The sequence below is a fragment of the Botrytis cinerea genome, chromosome 12 (assembly GCF_000143535.2).
Source record: "Botrytis cinerea B05.10 chromosome 12, complete sequence".
Lineage (NCBI taxonomy): Eukaryota > Fungi > Ascomycota > Leotiomycetes > Helotiales > Sclerotiniaceae > Botrytis > Botrytis cinerea.
Window position 1 is genome coordinate 2,107,367 of NC_037321.1, and position 17,180 is coordinate 2,124,546.

At 33.1% G+C, this 17,180-nt stretch overlaps 5 protein-coding genes across 5 annotated transcripts; 2 read left to right on the forward strand and 3 right to left on the reverse strand.

Annotated features, from left to right (window-relative positions):
* Positions 1-907: 907 nt before the first annotated feature.
* Positions 908-2,144, reverse strand: BCIN_12g06100 (hypothetical protein). The gene is made up of 5 exons (XM_024696556.1): positions 1,832-2,144; positions 1,639-1,767; positions 1,463-1,593; positions 1,319-1,409; positions 908-1,271 (listed from the first exon to the last, which is right to left on the reverse strand). The coding sequence occupies exons 1-5, from the start codon at positions 2,127-2,129 to the stop codon at positions 1,009-1,011; spliced, it is 912 nt and encodes a 303-aa protein (XP_024552367.1). The 5' UTR covers positions 2,130-2,144; the 3' UTR covers positions 908-1,008.
* A 1,178-nt stretch (positions 2,145-3,322) lies between these two features.
* BCIN_12g06110 (hypothetical protein) lies at positions 3,323-3,787 on the forward strand (the record flags this gene model as incomplete). The annotated part of the gene is made up of 2 exons (XM_001551157.2): positions 3,323-3,504; positions 3,552-3,787. Exons 1-2 carry the CDS (start codon positions 3,432-3,434, stop codon positions 3,785-3,787), a joined length of 309 nt encoding a protein of 102 aa, XP_001551207.1. The 5' UTR covers positions 3,323-3,431.
* Positions 3,788-12,112: 8,325 nt separating this feature from the next.
* BCIN_12g06120 (hypothetical protein) lies at positions 12,113-13,348 on the reverse strand. The gene is made up of 4 exons (XM_024696557.1): positions 13,074-13,348; positions 12,975-13,027; positions 12,513-12,925; positions 12,113-12,459 (listed from the first exon to the last, which is right to left on the reverse strand). The coding sequence occupies exons 1-4, from the start codon at positions 13,240-13,242 to the stop codon at positions 12,207-12,209; spliced, it is 888 nt and encodes a 295-aa protein (XP_024552368.1). The 5' UTR covers positions 13,243-13,348; the 3' UTR covers positions 12,113-12,206.
* Positions 13,349-14,197: 849 nt separating this feature from the next.
* Positions 14,198-15,403, forward strand: BCIN_12g06130 (hypothetical protein). Its single transcript, XM_001551154.2, has 3 exons — positions 14,198-14,340; positions 14,403-14,720; positions 14,804-15,403. Exons 1-3 carry the CDS (start codon positions 14,280-14,282, stop codon positions 15,181-15,183), a joined length of 759 nt encoding a protein of 252 aa, XP_001551204.1. The 5' UTR covers positions 14,198-14,279; the 3' UTR covers positions 15,184-15,403.
* On the reverse strand, positions 15,350-16,941 carry Bcyke4. Its single transcript, XM_001551153.2, has 4 exons — positions 16,760-16,941; positions 16,102-16,706; positions 15,584-16,051; positions 15,350-15,531 (listed from the first exon to the last, which is right to left on the reverse strand). Exons 1-4 carry the CDS (start codon positions 16,883-16,885, stop codon positions 15,516-15,518), a joined length of 1,215 nt encoding a protein of 404 aa, XP_001551203.1. The 5' UTR covers positions 16,886-16,941; the 3' UTR covers positions 15,350-15,515.
* Between the last annotated feature and the right edge of the window lie 239 nt (positions 16,942-17,180).

The window sequence follows — 17,180 nt, forward strand, 5'->3', positions numbered from 1 at the left end:
TGTGATGCTTTTGATACTGCGCAGATGCACTGCAACATGATTTAGACGAGCGCGGCACAGTAAGTCCAGGCATTTGATCGTGTGTATACATGAAACAGTAGATTGTATCCTGGTTGTGTGTCAGGGCTAAGGGTATTATACCAAGGTTAATTCTAGGGCAACAGGGCTTCTTTGAGAGCAATGGTTTTAATTCGCTTGCGACTGCCTATCTAATTTATCATCCAGCCACCATTACTACTTCGATAAGAATCCTGCCAATTTCATCACCTCACATACCCGCGCCCCACTTAACTTACCCCTCATGAAGAACCAGATAACCACATGCGTCAGAGACGATCATCATGCGCAACCCAGATAGTTGCTGATGCGTAACTGCCAAATAAGCACCCATTAGTAGGGCGCTTGCCTGCTTGAAGAATAATTGCATGGATTAGCGCAGTCCACTCTGCCAACCCGTCGGGATGGTTTCTTTTGATTGAATCATTGAAGACTTGCAGTATTCTGAATTCAACCTTCAATACTACATCATACAAGTTGAAGTTTCACGCTGCTGTCATGCAGAAATAGTCAATAAACCACCTCTGAAGTGGTCAATAGAGTTGCGTTTGCTTCACCCGCACAACAGGGATACGATAAGGTACTCTCGGAATTGCCGTTGCTATTTGGGTGAAGAACACTCAATGCTGCCGTTAGATTTGGATTACCCACGCCGCAATCGTGCAGCTGGGTTTCTCAAATCCTGGACTGTTTTCTACAAGAAATTTTCGGAATCACTTCCGTGAGGAATCAAGTATGTGTGTATCATGTTTCATTGCATTTGAGAGAATATGCCGCTTATCCCAAATCTTTTCCAATCGTCAAATTATGACAGGCTTCGTTAACACAAGCTAACTCCGTATCCATAACCCTCGCTATCAATAGAAAACAATATTGCCAAGCTCGGCACTAGTTCTCGCTTCCCGATTCTCAATTCGTACCATCAGTAACGACCAAATTTCTTTCTCTACTTCACGAAAGCTTTCTGGGATCAAAAGGTAGATCGTCGTACTCAAAGTAATGAGTTCCATCGGTTGGCCGATAAACTTTCCCTTCCTTTGGGGGAGGTGCCTGATTCGCAATCGCCCACTCGAGTGCTGCATCAAAGTCCCTGCACTTATGTTGGCTGTTGAAGTTTGGGTGAGGCGATTCGTGATTTTTTAACCAATTGTAGGTCACGACTGTGATATCTGCATTGCACATTACCTTTTGCCGGAGAATTTCCGCGCAGTGGTCTGGATACATGGTTAGATTTAGTTGGGTGTATTAGTCTTGAACTCACCAGCGTGTTCGTGCCAGTCCTCGGGTGATTCAATTGTATGATTATACTCATACATATAATAATCTGGATATGTGTGTTTCCAGAGGCGATCCTGATTTGCGAAAATTAGTATCATGCAACGATAAAGCCTGGAAAAGAACCCACAATGCAATGCATTTCATGGACAAACTCAGTCATAGCCATGAATCCACCTCCGCTTTCTTTCGGTAGCCTTACCGATCCATCCGAAGCATTTATCTTCTGGCGTGTCTCCTCAGATATGCTCATCGCACCCACTGCCGAAATATTAGCCAAATTGGGATTTATGGACATGTGCTTACCATGTGTGATTCTGTCCCAAACAGCATCGCGTTCGGGTGAAGGAGGCCCTCTGAAACTAGAATGGGAGTTGTAGCCTACGTCAAATCGGTATACCTTGTCTACATCCTGGAAAATGTGAAGACCTGGAGCTGTAATTCGATGAAGATACTCAGTTACCATCGAGTAAAGAATATATCATGTTAGACTACTCACAGTAAGGAGATAGTTTCTCAATGCAGTAACTTTTGCTAGGGAGCTTGAGGATTGAATATAGTAACACAGCACCGGAGATCATGAACAAAATCATGTGCAATATCCAGATCTTCGAGAAGGTGCTTGCAGCAGTAGAGATGATGGTTAACGTATGGATATTCTCCTTGTGTTTGTGGAGAGGAAGTGAGGTAGATGAAGAAGTTTGCTCTTCCTGCAAAAGTTTATATTTCGATGACGAAGCCTCCTTGGCCCAGAAAGAAGAATTCTGGAACTCTTTCGAAAGTCCCATGATGGTCATAGCAAATAGCTGTTCAAGTAAAAAGAAATGAAGTTGAATAAATCAACAATCCTGATTCGAACCAGAATCAGCGAGATTGTAAGTTCAAATAAACTGAGCTTCAGACGGTCAGACTCGGGAAGTTCTTTGCCTGTGGGATCGTTTAGAAAAAAGGATTGTTAAAACTATGCTAGCGAGATTCTAGGTCTCGACAACTGATTTACCATGCAACAATAGAACAGGCCAATATGATACTGCATGCAAGAAAGAACAATTCACCATTCCCAAATTTTATCCTTTCGCACACATGGATGGATATGGGTGCATGTCTTCCAGCCTTCCAGTAAAGAAGCTGCGCCGCACATCCGGTGGTATTATTCAACCGTCTTACGCGCTTAAAACTATTGATAAGAATGAGCGAGAAGCAAATACCTGTCGTTTTTGTTGAAAGGGAACTCTGGATAGCTCCGGATACGCCATGAGTATGGAACTATACCAATTGCATCCCTTTGGAGGTTTCTTTACCCTGGAGAGTGACATACCGGGCAACTTTCTTATTATCTCTTTCGGAAAAGTCGGAGGCACTCCTATTCCTCTGAAATGGGAAGGCGATTTTTTCCCTTTCTTCTTGTTTAGAATTAACTTATGTATGCAGCAAAACGATAGCTATCAATTTACCTTAATACATATCAGACTGAGATTCAAGCTTAAACCTCATACGGAGATAACTATCAAGAGTCATCTCCTACAAGGGGGACGGGCGACCACTCATTTTGGGATGTGATTCATGCAGAATGCACATGAACGATATTCAGCTATGCATCTCGGCCTAATGTAACCATCTAATGTCATAATGAATGTTGTGGAATGCCAAAAGTAGCGACTGGCAAGGCAGAAACTCATTCTGCTGGAGTTTGCAGCATTTCTGGTGCACTCCGTGGTCGGTTCATGCACTTTGAGCTAAGGCTCCAAAATGAAGGACTTGCATGAAGGACAACATCTATGACAGCCAAGTGAACTGACCACAGAGACTATGGCTTGCTCACACTATTGAGGAAGGTATGTCTTACAATACTACATGATAGGAAGCTAGATTGACCTGCTAACGTCGCTTAACCATTTTCTCCGGCCTCAAATTCGAATATCCCCCACCATAAAACGGGCGACAGGACTTTTAAGCCCTTCTCTCCTCTCATCTTTCACCATTCCCAAACGTTCTCAACAAATCTTGAACCTCACATACAGAAAGTGATATTTGTTTTAAACTCAAATACTACCGTCTCCAGGTCTACTTTCTGCTTCTACAACTACTCCACAAACACCATGTTTCCTTCAAAGACTTTTCTGAGCTATCTCGCCCTCGCTACTATTGTCTATGCCGCCCCAGTTCCAAACGGTAAGTCTCCAACTTTCTATTATCTGCACACATCTAACTTGACATAGAACGAGCCATCAGCGTTGGAATTATAGGAAACGAAGCCATCGTAGAAGGCTTTAACGAAGATCTCATGTACAAGAAGAGTAGACGCTCGAGTATCTACGCGGGTATCATTGGAAATGAAGCGATCGTAGAAGGCTTCAATGAAGATCTCATGAGCAAGAAGGGACAGCATGTGGGTATAATTGGGAATGAAGCAATTGTTGAGGGATTCAATGAAGATTTGATTCGAAAAGATTGAGTAGCCACGTGCGCCAGGCTCTGAGCGAGAATCTAGATTGCGGTACTGGCTGTACATATACAATTCCGTCTTGAAGATTGAGTCCTCTCCGAGTAGACAACTCGTATGATGTTGAAATGTGAATTATGAGTTCGCTATCTTTAGCCTTATTCCTTCGGTCTGAAACTACTACGAGGGCATGTTACTACTAGCATTCAGTGTACCTCTTTACATCTTCATGATCTAATCGCCGGAAGAAACAATTGTCCATTCTGATGTGCACTACACGCAATACTATCTTCGAACCTCTCTCATCATAATCATTTCCCCCTTTCTCTCTCTACTTGTCTTCTACAAAAACCGCAACACAACCAAATTCCCACAAGCTCTAAATCATAAGGCTAGCTAGTATGACAAAAAATCACATTCCAACCAGCCATTTTGTACTTACAAAAATTTCCTATATATCAAATCTCAAACCCCAAATTATAACTAGTGAACTCAATCAATACTATATTTCATCTCATCTCGGCTAACCGATCAACCCCTTCGTTCATTTCATCCACCATCCCTATGGTGGTATTAATCAGGTAAATCTTATTGTTGATATCACCATGGGGATGGTGAAGTCAATATAGTACTATGATTCATACTATTGTAATATTGCTTAGGATTCTAAAAACTAGGATTACAAAATATATTGTTGTAATACCGAAAAGTGTTAGTGTAAGTATTAGTATAATTATATAATCCCTATTCTGATATTGATAATTCTTTAAAATCACTGGTAATATATTCTTTTAATTAATTCCTTAAATTCCTTTATATAACCATTTTCCTTCTTAGTTTTATACTTCCCCTATTATATCTTTTAGTTTTTGTTAATCCATTTTGTGATTTTGATTGTAATAGTGTTGTTATTGATTAGGTTTTTGAGTGCTTGATATAGTTTTGATTTAATTATCGTATTTGTAAGGTTAGATTCTCTATCAATCTATTTAATCTTTACAATCTCTTGTTTTTCATATACTTTTCGAATTACTATAATGTCAATTATTAGTTTCTTTTCATTAATGGTATTAAGCTTTATAAAACAGTTATAGAGTGATTTAAAATCGATGTATATAATTAATAATATCTTGTATGCTGGGAAGATCTTATCGATTATACCTTTGATTGTTGTATTGATATCAAATCCTAAAATTATTTTATAGAGTTTTGAAATCAATATACTTTTAATAACTTTTTTATATTTGATTGATAATCAATAAATAATATTAGCTTTGTTATATTTGTTTATTAATATAATAATATATTCTATTTGAAAGAACAAATCTTTATTATTAATAAAAGAAATATTAATAAATACAATCAGTTTAAGAGAATCCATATGGAGTAGTATGAATTGCAATCCTTTTTCTGAATTATCAATTTGTTATTGAATATACTTATTAAGAATATTAACATTCTTTTTCTTTAAATTAATTATTTGTACAATAAAGGAAAAATCGAAAATTGCTTTTGATTAATATATGGTTACGATATATACTTTATGGACATATTGTACAATATATTGATCCTTTGCTATTACTGATTTTCTCAATTTTTTATAGGTTTTATATATATCAAAAGATTCTATTTTAATAAATTATAAATTCTTATATTGCTTTTGTTAATTAAAGTAGATTGATTTATTCTCATATTGAGTAATTAGATCTTTATTGAATTTAAGTAATATATTTAATATCAATGTTTTATATTCTTTTACTATAAACTTTGCATTCTTAAATTCAATTTATTTGTGATCTATAAATTCCTTATTAGCAATAATAAGAATATTATTCATTTGAAGTTCTATAATACCAAATACTATATTATTCTTGATTATATATAAAAGGTATGGGTTATATATTGATTATACTATTTTGAAAATATTAATATAATACTTATGGTAGGTATTGAATCAATAATTGCCCGCTTTCGAAATACTATATAATGGTTGTATAATTTGTAGAATAAAACTTTTAAGAATGTCTATCTCTATTAATGATTATATATAAAATTTTCAAACTAAATTAGATGCCGATTATATATATACTTGAATGATATCGCGAATGCTTATAATTACTTTGTTCTTAGGTAGCATTGCTATTATGGATAATATAATATGTTGGCTAATGCATTGTATGGTAAATGATTATATTAAAATAATGCTTTTTCTTTGATCCTTTTATGTTTATATAACTAATCGAAATTTTAGAAATGTCTTATCAATTTCTTTATTTTTAATCTTATTAATAAATCATGAATTGAATATTTTTGTGTTCTCAGATATGTCCATAAGCTTGACGAGTCGAAATACATTATTCTCCATTAGTTTATTGATCTCCTTTTGTTTTGATTTAATGAAAATTATAGATATTGGGAATATGATAGATACTATATAGTATTTAATATATTCGATATTATCAATTTCATTTTTGTTTGAAAGATAGAATGCTAAATTCAATAGTATTTTGTATTCTTCGTTTTTATTGAAAAAGAATATTTGTATATTTGTATAAGCTTGTAATAATTATATTAATGGAATTCTGACCTATAAAAGACTGCAACCCTGTAAACCATTAGTTTTATTTGAAAGGGATTCTTTAGTATTATAAAAAGACTATATAATTTCGCGAACTTTTTGCAAAATTATATTATTAAGATTTTCTTATAAAATAATCCCTTTATTCTCTTATTATATAAATTCGATATATTCAGATTCTCTCTAGAATTGATCCTGCTTTTTTTTAATATAAGGTTTAATTTAAGTAATATGAAATTCTATTGATCTATTTGATAGTTTCATAATATATATTTGATCCCTAATGTTTAGTAAATGATGTGGTTCTATTCAATTCTTATATTCTCTCCATATCTAGATCTTTGAGTTGATAGATAGGTTGTATAAAGCCATTGTAGATAATCCATTGTATTGATTTAGAACATTTAAAACTTGTTGTGTAGTTTATAGTTTATTGATTTTGTTTATTGCCTTTCTGATTACAGATTGTTATTATAGAATTATGGGTATTGGTAGATCAAAATCAATCATTCGAGGATATACTTCAAAAATTAGGAGTGTTGGAATCAATCCATTTGATTCTACAATATTGTTTATTATTTTCACAATTATTTGTAATATTATCTCCTTCATTATTGAATTCTCTAACTTATTAATAATAATAGTATACACACGTTTGATAATTGTATAATATTGTTCGATTGTATTGATTAACTAATAAGCTTCAATTGGGATACTTTTTATCTTTATCAATATAATTGTTGTATATTAAATAAACTCCTTATTAACAAAATTCTTTTCAGTATTATATATAATATAATCCAATAAACCAGTATAGATATTTATTTAGTATTTCTTGAATATATTAAATATATACTTTATACTAATATTCATTAACTATTATACTACTTGAAATCGTATATCTTTATTAATAATATATAGAATCGAATTAATATTAATATATATCATATTTACTATAATAGAATGATTAAAATCGATATCATTTTTTAAATTGAATTTGAATCGATTAGATGATTTATTATGTTTTTAATAGTATTAACAGAATTTGATAAGTTTATCGATCTTTTATTACAAAATATTGTTATAGCCAACTTATTATAATATTTATAAAAGTTTATAAATTAATAAATAATCAAAGCAATAATGTAGACAATATAATTCTATATCAATAAGATAGTATTTATTATTATCAATAATTTATTATATAAATTGTTATACATTTATATATTACAAAAGCATTGCATATTTGTTTCGGCAAATATATAGAAAACTTCTCCCTATCTTATTTACTATTATTATATCAATAATATTATTATAATATATATCAAGTTTATCCATATTTTTAAATAATAATAAAAATAATGTCTTTATATTTATTATATAGAATTCAATAGTTCTCAATAATAAATCGAAATGGAATAAGCCTATTAATTCAATTCTACTAATTCCGAATATTATATTAGCAATTCCCGTTTTACTTTTGTTCAGTAATACATTTTCAATAATTGTCTTATATATTATATATTGCTTATAACCAACCGTAGATTATTCTGCAACAGCTATATTGATAATGATATCTTGAAATTCCTTTACATTATATTTACTAATATAGATCATTCTCTCTTTACAAATTCAATATATCAAAATATATTTAAAAATCTTATTATTTAAATTCATTATAATCTTTCTACTATTTATAAATCTAATATAAATAATAAAACTTGAATATAATTCTTATACAAATAATTCTTATAATTCGAATTATATAAAATAGATTGCTATTTTGCTATCAATATCCAAATCAATATCTTTATTATTGTTTTAATTAGATCCTTTATATTTAATAAGGAATTATTCAAAGCTCTTATCAAAGTTGTTTTTATTCTTGAATTGCTTTTTATATTTGCTTTTTAATTTGTTACATTTTTTCTTACTATACTGAATTGATTAATAATCCTTTTTTTTATAAACAAAATATTTCTTTTTCATTTGTAATTTAAATAAACAATAATTATTATACTCGAAATCTTTCTAATTATATCCATTTCAATTATATTAATATTTATAATCAATATAAAATGTTATAATTTTGTTTATATAAAATTGCTCTTATATTATTATAATTAATTATAATTTTTCAAAAAGATTTGATATATTTTTTGCAAAACAAAAGCAAATAATAAAATATACTGATATTGATATATATATATTAACAATCTTTTGATACAATAACTCATCAATTCTTATTATCGAACTGAATCCTTTATATAAATAACAAAGCTTTATTACTATCAATTATAAATAATGATTTATTGATTTACTAGTATTATCTAATTTTGTTATAACGCTTTTGAATATAATGCTCTTTTATTACTATATAAGATTACATTTGTATTCTAGGCCTTCGAATATAATCTTCATTATTTAACAAATCTCTTCTATTATATTAAATATATTATTTAAATTTGTATAATAAAAATCGAATACGATTTTAATAAACATTATAGAGAATACTTTCAATAATAAATATTTAAGTAAATCGATTTGTTAATAATTATTAATAAATATCGAATACTTATAAATGAAATTATTGTTTTATCCATTATACTTATTAGCTTTTTTATAAAGCTTTACAAGATTTCCTAATAATTATTTAATATTAATAATTCTTTATAATATTCTAAATAAATCATTCTAAATATTATCATTATATTCAAAGTTATCTTTATTATATTCTCCTCCATTCCCTTTATTACCATTACCTCTACCATTATTATTAGAATTATTATTACTACCATTCAATTCTTCATTCGAATATCTATTTCAATACATACATTAATATATATATTACTAATTCAAATCATATTAATTATAATATTATTCTTATTATTGAAATAATTATTATAATAATTAATTATTATAATAAAAAGGTAATACTTTTAAAAATTGTTCAAAATTGATTCAGAATAGTTTTGATAATAAGTCAATGAATTCTTAAAATATTAAAAATAATAATGATTTCTTAGAATTATAATATTCATATATAATTGATTCATTTTCTAATATAAAATTTAGGAATTGAAAGGGTATCTTTGATTATAGAAATGTCTTTGATTGTAGTTCTATCAATATCTTATATTCAATATTAACATTTTTATTTTTATTAATTCTTTTTAATTGTTATAATATAAAAGGTAATTATAATAAAATGTATATATTGAATTTTGAAGGATTGATATGCAGATTCTTTATTTAAGATATTTTAGGGTTTTTGAATAATATATATAGTTTTTTAATTACAATTCTTTATTGTATATTTCTCGATTGAAATATAAATTCCTTTTTGAAAATCATTTCAATAATCTTTTTAAATATCTATATTTTATAAGATAATTAATATATATTAATTAAAGCTTTATATATTAATCGGGTTATATATTCTTTTGATTTATTAATATATACTTTATACAAATATAATTTATATCTAAGTTTATATAAAATGTATATATTAACTTATAAAAAATACATTAGTATAAATCTATTGAATACAAAATTATAATCCATTTATATCTCTTAATTATAATATTTCTAATATTAATATTTATAAGTTTTATATTTAATAAAATCTTTAATCTCTTTTATATTTACATTTTATATATTAATAAGATAATCTATTTATTTTTATAATAATTTCTTATATTTTTCAATTATAATAACTAATACTATTTTCAATTTAATATTTGAAATAGGATTTTCAAGAATATATTTTTCTATTTAAAGGGATTCTAAAAAAACTTCTATTATTTTATAAATAGCAAATAAATAATAATAAAATAAATCGATAATATAAATATAATTGGGATACAATTTTGTAAAAAGTTTATAAAATTATATTATATATAATATTGTTGAATTCGAGCTGATATTATTGATTTCTACTTCTTCAATATATATTATAAAAAAGAATCGAATATAAATTAAAATTAATATAAAAATCATTGTTATATTATTGATTTCTTTTAATAATACAAATATCAAATTATATTAGATTAATATTTGTATAAGAACTACTATTACATTACTATCAATTCTTATTTATACAAAGGCAAATATCAAACTACAATAAATTGATATAAAAACTTATATCTCTTTAAAGAAATACCAATCTTAATTACAAATATATATTACATTTAAAATTAAAATGCCAAATTCCTAATCTATAATATTACTAATCAATATTGATATCATTATAGGGATGGTGAAGTTAATATAATATTATAATTTATATTATTATAATATTACTTAGGATTCTAAAAACTAGGACTACAAAACATATTGCTGTAATGCCGAAAAGCGCTAGTGCAAGTGCTAGCACGGTCACATGATCCCTATCCCGATACTTATTTTTATATGTAACAAGAGAATTTTATTTTTAAGGGATTCAATGGATTTCTTGAATTTGGAAAACAATTTTAATTTTTAATCTAAAAATTATTAGATTATTTATTTGTTTTGAATTCGATTATTAATTGATAAATATGAATATATAGATTAAAAATTATATAGTACATTTTGCACGTGATATTCTATATAATATAGTATAATAGTAAAACTTGATAGAAAAATAAATTAGAAGTGATATAAATGATTTATCTCTTATTCCTCTTTAAGCTTTCGACTAATGTCTTCTATCTATTCTATAGCTCTTATATTTGTTCATCTTTCTTTCCTTTTAGTTTTTATGTTTGCTTTTTTCTGTTTACTTTTTCTATAATTTTAATATTCAAATCTCTAAAGCCTCTAAACTGGTACGCGAACACTAGCGCACCAGAGTACCCCAGGCACCTATAAATAGCTTCTACATAGTAAAATGAGAACTTCGTCCTTCTTTCACACTTTCATCGTCACATAAACCCTTATTTTCTTTTTTTATATTAATATTCAATATTAAACAAATCTTAAAAAGTATCGATTCTATTTGTTATTAACGAAATAGCTATTTCGTTAGTAATAAAGGGGATATATGATTGTTGTAATATATACAATAAAATTTATATAGGGATTTATATTGAATTTCTTTTCGTCGAAAATATTACCTTTGCCAGGGTATTTATCATTTCACGCCATGTACAGTAAGTACCCCCCCACCTCAGCCCACCCACCACACATCCCTCCACCATCACAACCCCATCCCCAAAATTCTCCAAAAAAAAAAAACCTTCCCCTCGCAATGTCTCACTCCTCACTCGCAAAAAAAAACTTCAAAAAATGATTATAGGAAACGAGGTATTGAACCACACCCGATTTGAACGGATAACCTTTCGATCTGGAGTCGAACGCGCTACCGTTGCGCCAGCGGTCCTTAATCATGTGACTATTATAATTTTCAATTTTTATTTGGATATATATAATTAGTTCTAGTGGGGCATGAGGAGGGGGGCTTCGCTATATAATTTCATACTTTCATATAACTTACCTACTTTTCCTGATCTTGTATTTTGTGATTTGAGGTTGATGATTGGAGAGAACGTTTGGTAAATAAGTAGTGCATAATTAATTGGTTGGATGAAGTGGTCGGGCAAAAATTAATCAATACAGGAGAAGAAAATACCAGACAAAGATGTGAGCTCGGCGGAGGTCTGTTTGGCTAATGTCAGATGTCGAATTGAATTGTGATATCTTTCCTATTTGGAAATATATAACGTAGAATGAATTCTTCACAAGCCGCGCGAAAAAGCTATTAAATATGATATGATCAATGCTAAGGTAATAAATGTATTTTTTCAAAGGTTCAGAATTACACTGCCAGAGCGAATGGTTGTGATTGAGAAAACCAAATCCTTCTTACCCATCCTACTCAGTCTCAACGCATGTATCCGCGTCGCAATTTTCGCTATCTTCCATGAAAATACCACCAAAGATCAATCCCTCATTGATACCACTTTCCTGGAATCCACTCTTGGATATATCTGCACCAGCAGCAAAATCTGTTGGCTTCTTCAATAAACCGAAGTGATATTGACCTTGTCCAGAGATATCATTGGTTAAAGCTTCAGTCACCGATTCAAGTGCCTTGGAGGAGGCAGAGTAGAATACTTGAGTTGTACTGATTAAAGGTTAGCTGGGCCTATTTATTGAAAACAAGAGAGGGAAACAAACTTAGCGGTAAAATCCAACTTCAAACCAAAATTGTGCCATCCATCGGTAAAAGCAGTTGTAAAGAGTTCAGTTGCTCCCTCATTCACATTTCCGACGACTCTCAAAACATTTGAATCTGTGTTGTTGGTGTCCAGAATGGTACCTGTCTTCAACACAAATTGATTGGTGCTGAAATCCGAACTTTCGAGGAAAGCAATTTGATACTCGTGGCTGAGATTCAAAGGACGAGAGGCATCCTTCATGATGGAGAAATGAAGAGTTTTAATGCCTGTGGTAGAAGCATCAGTGCCATTGTTGGATAATGGCATCAATTCGGCACGACGAAATCCAACTTGTACGTTGGTTGAGGAGGGAGCAAAGATGGAGGCATCAGAGAGGGTGACCTCGAAGGGTGCAGTTGAGTTTCCATCATACTAAGAGATTGTTAGGTGTGTAACCAGAACTGCGCGCAAGATGGCTTACCAAAGAAGTAGGAACATCGGTTGGGATCTTGATTATTTGGCTCCATGTGAGATCTGGAAACGTTAGAAGAAGAGCTTTACAGGAAAAAACAAAACCTACTTGCACCAAAGTTATAACTGGGATTGAAGAGACTTGTGTTGGAGTTATCAAATGCAGTTGGTGCTGTGCCTACTGGTACACGCCCCTCAAACTGAAGTGGACAATCTTGCGCCTGTGCTACGGAAGCGAGAGTCAACAATGACAATCCGAGAATTGAGTGAAGTGACATGATTGATAGAGAAATTTGTAAATGAATGTAATGAGAAAGGAATGTATCGATATTTCTTAACGGTTTAAAAAGAATGGAACTGACAAAAAAAGTCACACAGTGATACTTTGGATGAAAGGGTACGCGGTCCGCATAGCCCATTCATATGGGTATATATAGTCGGCCTTTCTACGACCCCGCGAGATTTCCATCTCATCTATTATGGTTCAATTCCATAAGACTTCGCCAAAGAAGGTGAATTTACCTTACTATTAAAGTTTCCTCAGATAGATTATGGCCTGATAACCGAAGCAATAGAGATCTTTCATTATTTTTGGAACGCATAACATGAAAATGCCAATTGACCCAAAAAGGTCAACTAGGAATGCTTTCCATGTATCAACCATGAAAACTGCGGTGAAAATTATGGGTATATGCCGGCTCACAAATTGAAAATCTGGAGACCAAGAGACAAGCTTGTTTCAACAAAACTCTAATTGGTCTGGTAATTTCGGATGGTTCATGGTAAATTGGCACAGTCTCCTATTAGAGTTTGGAGAATGTTTCAGTCCCTGAGGGTGTGAGGAGTATTGAAGGGGGAATGAACTTTGACTCTGGAGCTGAAGATATGGAACTCTTCTAGAACTACTATGAGGAGTGCAACAAACAGATGATTGGGTTCTCAACGGCCCAGGGTCTGCAGATCCAGGAGAGCCGTGAATATTTTCAATTTAGAAGAATATCAACATATAATGAAGGAGCAGAAAATCAACATAGTGACTTCGATTCAAGTGCCAATAAACGAGCTTTCGCATCGCTTCATAACCACATTGTATCATAAGTAGAGTTGCTAAAATTGCTGCAAAGAAAGATACGCTGACTGGTCACTGGACCGGACCGGAACCCGGCGGATCTGATGATCCGAATCGTGGGGTAATTATTAACTTTACATTACGTAGTAGCAGGAGCTGCCTTTGAGCTCTCAAAGTTTCCATCATCTAATACATCAATCAAGCCAACGTCTAGAATTTCCAGTTACTCCAAACTATCAAGTCAAAATGGCGGAGGCAATAGATAATCCAGATGTCCCTTCAAACAAGAAGGCTTTCATTCCCTTAGGTGCCTCCTCCTTCCTCCATCCCCTCCATCCTTGTCCCAAGCTAACCACATATCTCCCCTAGAGAATAACCCCGAAGTAATGTCCTCTCTCCTCCATAAACTCGGTCTCTCCACCACTCTTTCTTTCCACGACGTGTTTTCCATCGAAGATCCCTCTCTCCTCTCCTTTATCCCTCGTCCCGCACTCGCCCTCTTGCTCGTTTTCCCCGTCTCAAAAAGTTACGAGGCATTTCGCTTTACAGAGGATAAAGAGCGCGAAGATTATAAAGGAAAGGGGGAGAGTGAACCAGTCATTTGGTATAAACAGACTATCAGGAATGCGTGTGGATTGATCGGCCTTTTGCACGCTGTAAGCAATGGTGCTGCGAGGGGTTTTGTTGGTACGTTTCATTTCATCTTCTCCCTCTGCCTCTTATCACGTTGATCAAACGTACATATCTAACATAACTTCTCTCTTCTGCAGAACAAGACTCTCCTCTCGACAAACTAATCAAAGATGCAATTCCTCTCGCCGCAATCGATCGCGCAGATCTCCTCTACAATTCCCAAGCTCTCGAATCTGCCCATCAAAGTGCCGCCACACAAGGCCAATCCTCCACGCCCAATGCCGAAGATGACATCGATTTACACTACGTATGTTTCGTCAAGGACGAGAATAACAACCTTTGGGAAATGGATGGAAGGAGAAGAGGCCCACTTGAGTTGGGATCATTGGGAGAAGATGAAGACGTTTTGAGTGAAAAGGCGTTGGATTGGGGTGTAAGGAAGTTTTTAAAGAGAGAAGAGGCAAATGGCGCGGAATTGAGGTTCAGTTTGATTGCGTTAGCACCAAGTCTTGACTAAGATGGGCTGGTTACGATTATGATTATCATGAACTATTTTGAAGGGACCGGAAGAAAACATCGGCGTTGCATTACATCAAATGAGCAGTCACAGAACAGCTGCATCCGGGTGTCAAAACCTTACGTCCATTTTGACAGAGACCTAAAAGGATTAATTTTAGATACCATGATATATCTAGATTTTTAATGCGATAGCTTTATCCTTGGACTAAATTCCCTCATCTCACTTCTATCGATGTATATGGTATCCGAAATCTTTGAATCCAGAGCCGTGCCATATAGATTGAGTAATCCAAGCACCTTTAATCATAGTATCTCGTTTATGTAGTCGGTCTATGACCAAGAAATGCTATGAGTTGTTAGTAACAGTGACAAAACCAGTGGAATGATCGAAAACTTACTAAAGCATGATTCCAGCTCCGGCTGCCATAGCCATAAATTGTTTGAGGGTCTTTGTCAACTCAACACCTCTATCCTTTCCAGTTTCCAATAATTCTGGAATAACAGCTACAGTTCCCACATACAAAAATGTTCCAGCAGTAAATGGCAACAACATGTCACCCCACTCTAAACTTGTACCCATAAGACCGTCGAATCTGCCAATACCACCTTCTTCTGTGCTAGAACCATATTCTTGAATCACGATGCCAATGACTGTGCCGAGGAGAGCACCAAGTGCGGTTACGAATTGTGCGCCCATGGCGGCACGTTTGGAGAAGCCAGATTGGATTAGGAGAGCAAAATCACCGACTTCGTGGGGAATTTCGTGGAAGAATACTGCAACTGTAGTTGTCGCGCCAATCGTTGGAGATGCATAAAAGGAAGAGGACATGGCGAGACCGTCGGTAATGTTGTGGGTGAAATCCGCGCTGTCATATAATTAGCATTGGTCCCGGTTTTCTTCTGCCAAAGAACGTACATGAGATTAAGATACCCAGCAAGCTTGACACTAGAGTTTATCTCTTTTTCAGTCTTCTCCACCTCAACAATTGACTTTCCGTTATCCTTCTTTCTTGATCTAGTACTTCTGGCTGGTGTATCATCCAAGTTGCTTGAAATGGCAGAGGTTTCCTCCTCGCTATCATGACCATGACTATGCGAATGTTCATGGCCTTGTCCACCAGTAGCGATTCTTAGCCCTTTATCCATAGCAACAAATGTAACGAATCCAACCATGATAGCGACTCCCAACAATAAATTGCGGTTTGGTTCAACCAACACGAATCGCACATTCTCATGAGAGTCCTCACCAAGGAAGATCTCGGGAAGAAGATGGAATAATGTATCACCCAAAAGACCGCCAACTGCAAATGCTACCATTACGGAGAGAGAAGCGGGATCGATATTCGGTGGACATAATGCGAGGAGAAAATTGGGGGGTCCAGAGATGTAAAGGGTTGCTAGAAGTGCGTTGACAGCGGGGGTGGAAGGGAAAAGAACTGCGAATATGCGAGAAGTAAGAGTCGAAGTAATTGGAGAGGTAACTTGCTTATACGCATTGAGATCTTGCACAAGGGGGCATTGCTATCGAGTAAAATGGTTAGATGGGGCTCAGGCAGATGGTCGTGAGAACTTACTTGGAGCTGTTCCTCTATTTCAGGCAAGCTCATGCTCGCAACAGATGTAGCATGGCCTTGAGCATATACGCATACAACTGCAATTGAAAGCAAAAGAGCCACACGACGGGGACTAAAGAACGACATTGTGGATGGGAAAAATGGATGTTGGGAGGAAAGGAAAGAAAGAGGGACAGTTGAGCTTTGACGGAGAGATTATCAGATTATCAGTATGTTACGATATCGGATGGCGTTTAGCGAGGTGGAGTCTATATTTTCTAAGCCTGCAGGGTCTCTCGGCCCCGAGGGGTTAGTGAATTGACTTAGTAAGATTAGTGCATTATGATGTCAAGCTTCATCTTTATTAAATTCGTTACAGGATTTTAAAGGGGTACGAGTAGACAGTAATTATCTTGAGATTTCTTGCATCTGCTCTCTGCTC

Excerpts from the sequence above, each read along its gene's own strand:
- BCIN_12g06100 (XM_024696556.1), bottom strand. The coding sequence starts at position 2,129 with ATGACCATCATGGGACTTTCGAAAGAGTTCCAGAATTCTTCTTTCTGG. Across the intron at positions 1,594-1,638 it reads TTGGGACAGAATCACACATG|TGGGTGCGATGAGCATATCT; the intron begins GTAAGCACATGT and ends ATATTTCGGCAG. Across the intron at positions 1,272-1,318 it reads GGACTGGCACGAACACGCTG|ACCACTGCGCGGAAATTCTC; the intron begins GTGAGTTCAAGA and ends CCATGTATCCAG.
- BCIN_12g06120 (XM_024696557.1), bottom strand. The coding sequence starts at position 13,242 with ATGTCACTTCACTCAATTCTCGGATTGTCATTGTTGACTCTCGCTTCC. Across the intron at positions 12,926-12,974 it reads CCGATGTTCCTACTTCTTTG|TATGATGGAAACTCAACTGC; the intron begins GTAAGCCATCTT and ends ACAATCTCTTAG. Across the intron at positions 12,460-12,512 it reads AAGTTGGATTTTACCGCTAA|TACAACTCAAGTATTCTACT; the intron begins GTTTGTTTCCCT and ends ACCTTTAATCAG.
- BCIN_12g06130 (XM_001551154.2), top strand. The coding sequence starts at position 14,280 with ATGGCGGAGGCAATAGATAATCCAGATGTCCCTTCAAACAAGAAGGCT. Across the intron at positions 14,341-14,402 it reads GAAGGCTTTCATTCCCTTAG|AGAATAACCCCGAAGTAATG; the intron begins GTGCCTCCTCCT and ends TATCTCCCCTAG. Across the intron at positions 14,721-14,803 it reads TGCTGCGAGGGGTTTTGTTG|AACAAGACTCTCCTCTCGAC; the intron begins GTACGTTTCATT and ends TCTCTTCTGCAG.
- Bcyke4 (XM_001551153.2), bottom strand. The coding sequence starts at position 16,885 with ATGTCGTTCTTTAGTCCCCGTCGTGTGGCTCTTTTGCTTTCAATTGCA. Across the intron at positions 16,707-16,759 it reads AAATAGAGGAACAGCTCCAA|CAATGCCCCCTTGTGCAAGA; the intron begins GTAAGTTCTCAC and ends TTTACTCGATAG. Across the intron at positions 16,052-16,101 it reads GCTGGGTATCTTAATCTCAT|CGCGGATTTCACCCACAACA; the intron begins GTACGTTCTTTG and ends ATTATATGACAG.